Here is a 12,380-nt window from a genome sequence, read left to right as displayed (position 1 = left end):
CTTTTATTTAATTTTATAATGTATCCCCTGATGCATTTTTTTTTTTTTTTTTTTTTTTTTTTTTTTTTTTTTTTTTTTTTTTTTATTTTTTTTTTTTTTTTTTTTGCCAGCCATGTTTGGATCTACACTAGTAATCTGGGCTCTCCCACCTCTGGTTTCTGGTCCTCCAGGCAGTGTCAGGCATGGGCTCCCTCTCATGGCATGGGCTAGGAGTCTTCACTAGGATCATCCTCTTAGATTCCAGGGTGTTCCTATTGCCCCAGATGTCTACATTGCCCCTCAATTTAAGTCATCTCTCAGTACTCTCTCCCTCCACTCCTGATCCCTCATGTTCTCATCCCCACCCACTCCCAGTTCATCCTGAAAATCTGTTCTATTTTCCCTTCCCAGAGAGATACATGTGTTCCCCCTTGAGCCTTTCTTGTTACTTAACCTCTGCAAATCTGGATTGTAGCATGGTCATCCTTTGCTTTACAGCTAATATGTACTTATAAGTGACTACATACCATATTTGACTTCTGAGTCAGGGTTACCTCAGTCAGGACGATTTTCTTTTCTAGTTCCATCCATTTGCCGACAAATTTCATGATGTTATTTTTTAACAGCTGAGTTGTGTAAATGAACCACATTTTCTTTTTCCGTTATTTGGTTGTGGGACGTTTCTGACTATTATGAATAAAGTTGCTGTGATGGTGCATCCTCTCAGTATATACTCAGGAGTGGTATATATCAATCCCCAATTTTCTGAGAAACAGCCATATTGATTTCCAAAGTGGCTGTACACGTTTTCACTCCCACCCACAATAGGGGAGTGTTCCCCTTTGCTCCGCATCATTAGGAGCTGCCACTTGTGCTTTTTATATTAGCCATTCTGGCAGATGTAAGTTGGAATCTCAAAGTAGTTTTGATTTGTATTTCCTTGAATGGCTAAAGATGTTGAACATTTCGATTTAAAATGGGATGAGGAACTGTGGGAAGGCGAACTGGGATGGGGGTAAATGACTGGACTATACAAAATAAAACAAAATCTTAAGAAAAAAATCTATCAAACTGTTTTGTAAGGGCTACTTTAGTACTGTTCTGAAGGAATCTTTTCACATCTTTAAATGATTAGAACTGATTTCATGTGATAAATGCCTGTTTGTTTACGAAAAAGTAAAACAAAGCAAAGTGTTTCAGACATCATCCTATCAACTCTCTAATACTCTTACTATCCAGCAACTTCTGCGTCTGCATACAGATACTGTTGCTGTGTCTCCTTAAATTATTAACAGCTTTTTATGTCAATAAATGTATAGCATCATTTAACATTCTCCACTATGAGTTTGCCACAATTCATATGCACAGTCTTCTATTACAGAAACTTAAGTTGCTTTCAACTTCCTATTATTTATAACTATTATAAACCCTTAGCATTAAAACTGGGAGATATCCCTAATTTTTCCTTTAGAATAAAATTTAAATAAGTCAAGCAATGCATGTATATTTAAAGCATTTGACAAGCACTATAAAGTTGTCCTTCAGAAAGGTTATATTGATTATTGATGTTTTTTCCATAACAATGAATTTGATGACTAAAGAAAAGTTTCTCCAATGCCAAGTTGTATATATGTGCATGTTTCTGTGTGTGTATGTGTCTGAGTGTCTGTGTGTGTGTGTGTGTGTGTGTCTGTGTGTGTGTGTGTTACATGGATTGCCATCTTCTTACACTGGAACATTAAACTATGTCCCAGCATATTCAAATGTAGTTCTCAATATACTATGTATACCAGGTTGGCCTATGACTAATGGTAATCTATCTGCATCTGCTTCTTGAATTTTGGGATTAAAGGTGTATACCACCACACCCATGTTGATCCCTCAATTTTACACAAGTTTTGACACTTGGTCTTTATTTTTCTTTAAGATTTATTTATTTATTTATTATATGTAAGTACACTGTAGCTGTCTTCAGACACTCCAGAAGAGGGCGTCAGATCTTGCTACGGATGGTTATGAGCCACCATGTGGTTGCTGGGATTTGAACTCCGGACCTTTAGAAGAGCAGTCGGGTGCTCTTACCCACTGAGCCATCTCACCAGCCCCTAGTCTTTATTTTTAATGTTAGAAATATTTTCTAATTATCGTTGTGAGTTTTTTCTTGATTGATAAGTTACTGAGTATTCATTCCTCAATTAACAAGTTTTAGAAAGACTTTGTTAATGCTTCATTAATTTACATCTAACATAACTTATGATCAGGAAACACACCCTGAATGCTTGCTTTTGCTGCAATTTCTAAGTTTATCTTTTATCTACATAATAATTAATAATAGTAATAATAGTAATAATAATAATAATAATAATAATAATAATAATAATAATAATAAGCTTTTAGAGGTTTCCTGTGCTGCCAGCATGTTACACCAGAAAGTACTCTATACCCAGTTTTCAAAATGCAGCTGTTTAGTGCTAACACGGGGTATTTCTTCAGGACCTTTGACAGACTCTTCATACATCAACCAAACAAGAGTTCAGTCTCTCCTCTTAGCTCTCCCTGGTGGAAAAACATCAGGACTCTGTCATTTCATAGTTCCACAATAGTGTCCTCCCACAGCTACCTCCTTTGTATAGCTCCCTGTCTGCATGCCTCCTCCCCCACCAAGGCAGAAGCAGTTCTTCTTGTTCTTTCTTGTCTTTGAGCTCTCATCATCCATCCCCTGTTCTCAATAGATAGTTTCCCACTCTCTGTGCTGCTTGTTCTTTGAAAATGTAAAATAATAGTTTTCTAATTTCTAGTAGGTTTTATAGTTGTTTTGTTATCTTTAGAAAAAAATGCTGGTCAGAAAATTTTGTCTGTCCTTTATAACAGTGTTTCTCAAAGAATAATTTGCATACAAATGCCAATATGCCATCTGTTACATGTTGGTCTGCTGTGAGATAGGTACAGAAACTGAGTGTAAACATGTAGAAAATTGCTGTTGCAATTTGACATGATGACCGAATCATGATATATGATGCAGTGCTTTCAGCTCAAAGTCATCCTTAGGCCAGATTGGCAGAATTGGGTGTGGCCTATTCTCATCCCTTTCAATACACACACAATCAAACCTTGTAGTTTTATACCTATCACCTATTGTGTTTGTTTGGTACATTGACTTTGGCTCATTAGTGAATTGCTTTTAGTTAATACCAATTAATGTTATAAATAATCAAATGGCTTTAACAGTAGAAAGGTACTTTCATGTCACTATTCTTTCAGATTAATCCTTCCTAAAACATGCTACATATTTTAAAAGTTACACCTGTGATTTCGTTCAGTGCTCCTGGTTATAAATCCCTGAATTAAAAAAGCTAGAATGTTCAAAAGACCTCATTTATTAATAAACACCAGAGCTAGGGATGGAGTTCAGTAGTAGAGTGCTTGCATAGCGTGTGTAAGGCCTTGAGTTCTCTCCTCAGCACTACAGTCAAAAAGAAAGAATGGAAGGAAGGAAGAAAAGGGTGACTATTTATATAGAGATATAATACCTATGCATAAAACTGATAATCACTATTTGGAATCAGTATAGAAAAAAAAATAAAACTGTAATTTAGAGATGTGAAAAGAAATAAAAGATACATCATTCAGAGATTTTAAAATATTAGAAAATATTAAATTCTGGAAGTTAATATAAATAATTCTATCTTAGCTAAAATATAAAGATACTTTACAGTTACACAAAATTGTTTTAACGTTCAACTGGAGTAAAATGTTCTTAAAGATACTATGAAATATTTTATTTTTATTTTTAAGTTATTTTATTTATTTATATTCCAGTTGTTGCCTCCCTCAGTCCCCCCTCCCACAGTTCTTCAATCCATCCCTCTTTCCCTTTGCCTCTGATAGAGTACTCCCCCCTATGAGAGGCCTTCCCTTTCCCTGGGGTCTCAAGTCTCTTGGTGATTAAGTGTATCTTCTCCCACTGAGGCCTGACCAGGCAGACCTCTGCTATATATGTGCCAGGGGCCTTAGACCAGCCCATGTATGCTCCTGGTTGGTTTCTCAGTCTCTGGGAGCTTCCTGGGGGCCTGGGTTAGTCGAGTCTGCTGATCTTCCTCTGGGGCTGCTCTCCCCTTCAGCTTCTTCAATCCTTACCCTGATTCAACCATAGGGGTCCCAGACTTCAGTCTAATGGTAAGATACAAGTGGATCTGTCTCAGACAACTGCTGGTAGGGTCCCTCAGAGGACAGCCATGCTGGACTCCTGTCTATAAACACATCATAATGTCAGTAATAGTGTCAGGCCTTGGTGTCCCAACATGAGATGGATCCCAAGTTGGGTTGGTCATTGGACCACCTTTCCCTCAGTCTCTTCTCCATTTTTGAACCTGCAGTTCTTTTAGACAGGAACAATTCTGAGTCAGGAATTTTGACTATTGGTTGGTAACCCCATCCCTCCACTTGAGGCCCTGTCTATCTACTGGGGGTAGACAATTCCACTTCCTTGTCCCCTTTGTTGGACATTTTATCTAAGGTCCCCTCCATTTGAGTCCTGAGAGTCTTTAACCTCCCTGGTCTCTGGTATATTCTAGAAGATTCCTCACCCCCCATACCCTGAGGCTGCTTACTTCCCTTCATTCTCTTGGCCCTCTGGGTTTCTCTCCTGTACCCTACCCCATATCTGATCCTGTTCCCCCTTTCCCCTCTCCCTCTACTCTCTCACCCAGACTTCTCCCTCCCTCTGCCTCTCAGGATTATTTTCTTCCCTCTTCTAAGTGGGGTTGAAGAATCCTCACTTGAGCCTTCTGCTTGATAAACTTTTTACAGTCTGTGAGTTGTATTCTGTACTTTTAGGCTGATATCCATCTATCAATGAGTGCATACCATGAATGTCCTTTTGGGTCTGGGTTACCTCACTTAGGATGATATTTTCTAGTTCCATCCATTTGCCTGCAAAATTCATGTTGTCTTTGTTTTTCATAGTTGAATAGTATTCCATTGTGTAAATGAACCTCATTTTCTGTATTCATTCTTCAGTTGAGGGACATCAGGGTTGCTTCCAGTTACTGGCTATTACAAATAAGGCTGCCATGAATGTGGTAGAGTGTGTGTCCTTGTGGTACAATGGGGAGTCTTTTGGTTACATGCCTAGGAGTTATGGTGTCGCTGGGTCTTCAGGTAGAAAATTGTATAATACTAGATACAAGAATAGACCAGTCAGTGAAAGGGAACAGAAACCAAAGGGGAAAAAGTGCCTATATGCTGTTTGAGCATGTGTACAGATTGCCATTGAAGATACTAGTATTTCAGATATGTCCAGGAAGAAACAGATTGATCTGTTCCAACAACTATAGTTCTGTCAGAACATGGTCCCCTACTTACACTTTGACCTTGTATTACTTTGCCATATTCCCCCACACACACCATCTCCTTTCCCCTCTCCTGCCCTGGATCCATCTCATAAGTCTTCCTTTAGATCTCAAGATAGATTTACATTTTTATTACTGTATTATGCAACCCGTTTGGCTTTCTCCTCCACCCAACTTTTTTGAGTGGTACTTATCCTTAAATTTCAGTAAAAAAGGAAAATGCCTAAATAGAAGAAATCCCTCACTATGAGATTTTTATTTTTTAGTCCTCATACATCAACCTACTTTAAACTGTAGCCAGTTTTAAAAGTAGCATTTTCACTCCACAGTAAAAAGAAATAAAGAGAATACTCAGTTTTTCTAGTAATCAAGGAAATACAAATTAAAGCAAGCATAAATGGTACTTTCCTTCCTTTCTGGCAAAGATAAAAAGAGGAGTCATTGTGAGGGCACAGGAGAGGAAAGGCCACATTCACACACATCAACGTCAGTACAGTTGGTAAGATGTGTCTGGCAATGTGGATTGCAAAAGCATTATTGCAAATACCTTGACCTAGAAACTTCCACTCCAGAATGCTCCTCTAGCACATGATCAGAATTGTTCACAAGCCATGTGAGCCTTGAATACATGGGGGAATTTTTAAAAAACTCAACAGTATTTTCATAATGAACATTTTGAAGAATATGATTTCACACTGAAAAATGTTCAAGAAGTATAGCATGTAAAAGCCTTATATAAATATGCAAATGCTTCACTTGCATAAAGCCACACTGAGAACCAAATGATACAGGTAAAAGTTCTGTGTAGTAGGCATTCTGCAAAGTATTGAATTAGACTGTGTTGGAAGTATAAACTGTTTTTTAGGACTTTATACTCTTGGGTTGTTATAGGGTGTGATGGTGTACACTTGTTCTTTGCATACCATATAGTTATACATATGTAATCCTTGGGAAAAGCAATAAACACAACCAGATAGATTTAAAGCAGTGGACACAGCCAGGCATATTTGAGTCCCTATCACTTTATCCAATAACTAGATTTACTTGAGAATCAAAAATGTTGACTTTATGGAGTGCTTAGCTGTATGAAAAGAGACCTGACAGACTGCTTCCCATGGAATCTCATAATACCATGTGTAGGTCCCTTGACTTTGCATTCTGGGAGTTTTTGTGTTACCTGCAATAATTATTTGAAAACTAACCTAGTAAATTTCAAAATATCTTATAAGCCTTAAAGCATTATGAAAATGTTTACTGTAAATATTTGAATGAAATTTTAATGAAAGTAACCTTATATGCCTGTCATATATGTGTGTATTTGTGTGTGCTTAGGTTGCATAAAGCCTAAATGTTACAATGCAGACTGTAGCTTGTTAGCAGTTAAAAACTGTTAAGGACTGAGGGAGTTTTCTTTATAGATGGGAATGGAATGGAATGGAATGGAATTTTGAATTAATGCAGGTTGAAGTATGAAAAGTGGTATATACAGAAGCATATGCCTGGTAAAGATAAAGAAAATGGCACATTAAGAAAATCTAACAGAAAGGAGGCCTGCTCTTTTCTGAAAAGGAAATGGAGGGGGGAGTGGAACCTAGGGAGATGGTAGGGGCAGAGTGGCTAGGAGGAGTGGAGGGAGGGAGTGGAAAATGTTGTTGGGGATGTATTGTATGAAAGAAGAATCTATTTTCAATAAAAAATAAAGAAAGCAATAATATGATCAGTCTATGTACAGTTTGATTTTCTTAAAATATCATTGGGTAGATTAGATCAAAGTGATCTGACCTACCAGATAAGAAATTAGAACTAATTTACATTTTATGGCAATGTAGTAACAGGTTATTACCAACACATCAGTGTAAGAATATGTCTGCAGTAATTGGAAGGTAAAATAAATAAATTCTGTGCTGGCTTATTAATTTTTTTCCTTTCACAGCATGTAACTTAAATTTCCCACTTATTGGTAATAACTGTTGCAAAATATTATAAAAAGCTTTGTATTCTTAAAATTTGACGTGGAGAATTTGGAGATTTAATTCAAAGCTTATCCCCTTCACCTTTAGAGTTGCTCCTGTGTGAGACTTATTACTGTGTTATTTGTCTTATTTGGTACGTCTGTTGGCTTATCTCTCTCAAAGATTCCTTTTTCTGTAGATACACAACAGCTGGTTTACACTGAAAGAAGGGAGCTTTAAATAATGTAGTCAGTAGTCAGTCAGCTCCCAATAATGGTATGTTCACTTGGAGTGTTGTCTTGGAAGGTTTTCTTTGCTAATATTCTTTTTCACATTTCTCTACAGTATGGATGGAGCAGATCTGTGTTTTGAAATCGTAAAGCGAGCTGATGCTGGTTTTGTATACAGTGAAGCTGTAGCCAGGTATGTAACTGCATCTAATCCCCAGAAGTAAAGTGGGAAGTAAAAGAAGGAAATGACCAAGAAATCACAGGAAGTAGCCAGCTCTTCTGTCTGCAAGCACACTGCTAGTCTCTCTGCAAATGACATAGATGCTTTTAATATGTCTGGTAGAAGTTGGACAATAGATGGAAATGTGTAATCAATGGCAAACACTGGATTTATTAACATTTTGCATACAAATGCTTCTATTTTTTTTTGAACGAATAGGTTGTATCTTTAATAGTTTAAGAATAGCTCTTACATGAGACTTGTAAAATAAAACTAAAGAGACTTCTGATAGTAGGCTAAAATTACAAATAATTCAAAAATTCCAGTAAACCTATATGGGAAAGTTTCTTGTATTTTGTTTCAATGGTTTATGCTACTGAAAAGACACAACTCAAGACGGAGCTCGGTGTGAGTGTGGGAGGCCCTGGGGTCCACCTCAGTGCCATGAGAGCTGTGAGCAGACGCAGCTTTGTGTCACTTCTGCCTTTCGGAATATTTCCTTCCACATTTCAGTTGCTACTTCAAACCAACCATAACCTCTTTTATTAGAAGTTTTATAGGGTTGGAGAAATGGCTCAGTTGTTAATAGCACTGGATGTTCTCGTAGGAGACCAGGGTTCAGTTCCCAGTATCCACACGGTAGCTCACAACAATCTGTTAATTCCAGTTCCAGGGGATCCAACATTCTCTCTGGCTTCACCAGGCATGTGCATGGTGCACAGACAGACAGACAGACAGACAAGCACTCATACACATGAAATAAGTTTTTCTAAAACATGTGTTTGTTTTAACATTATTTACACTTCACAATACACAAACTAAGACTACAAACTGTGTCAGTGTAACTTAATTTTGTGACAAGTTGACTGGAAATCATTTTCCTTTTTAGCTTGCCATCACCAGTCTTCCTCAAACTGCTAGATAGGATAGCTAAAGAAAGAGAACAAACAGAATACATGTGGCACCAGGCTTACTATGTGCTCAACAAATGCTTCTATTTTACTGATTCCTGGTGCCTTTCTACAAAGAGGGGTCTGTCAGCCGAGGAATTAAGCTTGAGGGTTTTATATGAAGCTCAGCCTCATCAGACTGTGCCTTATTAGTTCTTTGCTTTGCTTCTTTGAAATATCAGATTATTATGTGACCAGTTAATCTAAGAAAATCACAAAAGAGTAAGAGGAGCAAAAATAAAAGCACTGTTTTCCGGCTGAATATATTTCTTCAGGCCACTATGTGGTCTCTCAACCGAGTGATGACTTTTATACTAAGTGGGGCAGTAAACATAAAAACCGAACGACTCAAAAGAAAAGTAAATATGGAAAATTGGAGTGTTGTCTTTGTCTATTGGTAGCCATGAATGCATTACACCATTAATTTACAGACATGAAGCAGTACAGCTTTCTGCTTTTGGTTGTATTCAGTCACAGCGTAATTATGCACACTGGCAGGTTACCGATTTGATACATGGGATACAGCATCCTGTCCTTTCTCCCTCCATCAGTCACTGGCCACAATATGGTGAAGGGCTTAGACTCACAAACCTATAATGATCGATTAAAATGTTTTGTCAGTTGAAAACCAGTCACATTAAGTGATTATAGCATTCCTGTCATTCCTTTTATAACTATACCATCCTAGGACATAGTTGGAAACAACTAAGGAACTACCTTAATACAATTTTTAGCCCCATGTACATTGGTGGAGGATCAAAGGCTCCGGTGTCAAGGATGAAGTGGATGTAACTGTTGCACAGAATAAAAATATCCTCAGTGTGGGATAGTTGCTTTTTTAGATATACTCTTGGAGCTGGGGAAAGAAGCAAAGGAAAGCTAACTTAACGTTAACTACACTACTTACTTGTATCACTGACATACGGCAGAGTGAAAGCCAAGCATCCTCTTTACTTGTATATCATGCTTTCTAAAGCACGCTTTTAGGTTCCACTTCTCTATTTTGAGCTTATATCACAATTTTTGAATTGTCGTTCTTGATTGTGCTTCCAAAGTAAAAAACATGCTCTAATACTCCAAACTGTCAGTATTATCTGGATTTTCTGTGGCATTGTTGTGAGACACCTTATCAAAGTAAATTGAATTTAGACTTTTGCATACGCACACATTTCTGTTTCTTATCGCCAAGCACTGACCTGGACCTAGGACCTCTCACATGCTGATCAGGTGCTCCTATACCCTTTTTCGTACAGTTATTAAAAACAACAGAAAGTAAGAAAAATCCAAATTTCAGAATTTTCATTCTTCAAACTTTTCCTTAATGAGGGGAGGTGGTTTGTTGTTGATGATTTTTTTTTCCTTTTTGAAAAAACAGTAACACTGGGACAACTGGCATACATGGTGGCCACTACTTTTCCTCTCATTTCCAGTTTTTGGTGACTTTTTTCAGTTTTCCTTTAACTTCAATCCTAGCTCTACGGTTGGTCTGGATCTCAGCCTAGACATGCTCAGGTGATGTCATGCAGAATGGCCATCTGGGCTCTCTCACTCTTGAGACTTAGCAAAAAGGTTGATGTTTGTGTATATATCAGGATGAAAGCTTATTGATTTTTTAAAGACTCTCTTTTATTTGCTGTTAAAATGGTTTTATGAAAGGAATTCGTCAGAACGGAGTGGGACCAGTAAGTGACATTATTCAGAGAGTGGTTTGGACATACTTTATTGAAGTCTTTCCTTCCTAACAATGAAAATGGAAGCAGGGAGACTCGGGTACCATTTATTATTAGCTGTGTTCCCTCTTACACCAGATCGATAACTCTTATTGGTGGGGAGTGCTTGGCCAGGTAACTTCAAATTTTTCCTTTCTTCTCTCCAGTTCTATGATTTTCTGTTAGGAAATTCAGCTTGTGTGGATTCTAGTGCAACTGCAAGACTCGGAGACTCAGTCAAATGGCTAAAGCTGGTTTTGTTTCAAGAAGAATAGCAAAATATGGCACAAAGCACAGATATGCATAATGCTTATTTAATACAGAATAACACAGCCCAGCTAATGGTAGTCCCTGTTCTTTCGTTTGTGGAATAAGTTAATATAAGATCATCAACTCCAACTCTTAAAATCAGAGTGATACCTTCCCTAGTAGCAAGCTTTCCTAATGATGTGAAGTTTGAAGACAACCAGAAGGCCCATCTCAAGCCCTGGACTACCAAGGGCTCCTTGTATCCCTTCTTCCCACATTAACTAACTAGCAATACACCTCTGATCCAGAACAAATTCTCTACTTAGGGCTAGTGGGATTCCACACATTTCAGGGAGCATTTCAATTATGAAACATCTTTGTTTTATACTGAGAATGTTGGTTGGTTACATTTACATTCTCCCTGAAGTTGGCCATGCCTGGTTCTAGTTACCATAGATAATATTTAGCTAGGAACATTTCCCCAAGTATTTAGAAGTTTTAACCCATTTTTGACCCCAGGAGGAAGCTGAGTCATCTCTCTTTGTCATCAAAAACAACTCCTAGAGAAAATAAATGGACTATTGAACAGTTATTTCTTTGTATAGAATTATCATTTTTTTCCTGATTTCTTTTTTTCATTTCTTTTTTTAATTAGATATTTTCTTTATTTACATGTCAAATGTTATCCCCTTTCCTAGTTTCCCCTCCGAAAATCCCCTATCCTTTACCCCCCTCCCCCTGCTCCCCAACCCACCCACTCCTACTTCCCGGCCCTGGCATTCCCCTATACTGAGGCATAGAACCTTCACAGGACCAAGGGCCTTTCCTCCCATTGATGACCAACTAGGCCATCCTCTGCTACATATGCAACTAGAGACACGAGTCCCACCATATGTTTTCTTTGATTGGTGGTTTAGTTGCTAGGAGCTCTGGGGTTGCTGGTTAGTTCATATTGTTGTTCCTCCTATGGGGCCGCAAACCCCTTCAGCTCCTTGGGTCCTTTCTCTAGCTCCTTCATTGGGGACCCTGTGCTCAGTCTAATGATGACTGTGAGCATCCACCTCTGTATTCGTCAGGCTCTGGCAGAGCCTCTCAGGAGACAGTTATATCAGGCTCCTGTCAGCAAGCACTTGTTGGCATCTGTCTGGGTTTGGTTGTTTAAGGGATGGATAGAAGTAAATATATAAATTTCTGAGACTCTCTGAAAAAATTAACTGTGATTATTCATGAAATGACTTATATGACATAAGATTCTGCTGTGTTTGCATATTTGAATCAAATAATAAAGTACCCCCATTTTCTAGTGGCTGAGAACTAAATCTAGAGCTTTTTGCTTATTAAACAAATCCTCTGTCACTGAGCTTCATTCAGCCAAATAATGAAATACAATGATATTCACACTTTAAAATGCTCAGCCACTGAGTTTTCTTTGAATTTTTAAGACTAGAAAATGAGAATTTTCTTTTCGCTGAAGATAATTTAGGTGACTAGCTCAGTACTATGTATCCAAAATAGCCTGTTATGTAGGTTCATGTCCACTTTGCTTAATTCAAACCCTCCATTTTGACAGCTGAACTGACATTTGAGACTTTGCCTGAGCTTAATAATAATGTTATAATAATGGTGACTTCACTACAGGTTTCAAACCATCATGATACTTGTTATTAGCCATTTCAGGTGATCACAGTTCCTCCAAGATCTACTTTGAATGACCAAAAGTCCCCAGTGCTAAGTTAAGTC

General features: G+C 37.9%; 1 protein-coding gene across 13 annotated transcripts in view; it reads left to right on the top strand.

Annotated features, from left to right (window-relative positions):
* Positions 1–12,380, top strand: part of Cask (calcium/calmodulin dependent serine protein kinase) — a 344,733-nt gene that overhangs the window by 161,136 nt on the left and 171,217 nt on the right. For all 13 annotated transcript variants that reach the window (XM_021188353.2, XM_021188350.2, XM_021188347.2 and 10 more), the window contains exon 4: positions 7,628–7,705. In XM_021188353.2, coding sequence (XP_021044012.1) covers positions 7,628–7,705 — 78 coding nt within the window. The remainder of the gene's footprint in view (positions 1–7,627; positions 7,706–12,380) is intronic.

This window comes from Mus pahari, chromosome X (genome assembly GCF_900095145.1).
Source record: "Mus pahari chromosome X, PAHARI_EIJ_v1.1, whole genome shotgun sequence".
NCBI classification, from domain to species: Eukaryota; Metazoa; Chordata; class Mammalia; order Rodentia; family Muridae; genus Mus; species Mus pahari.
This window is presented reverse-complemented; position numbering and strand designations above follow the sequence as displayed.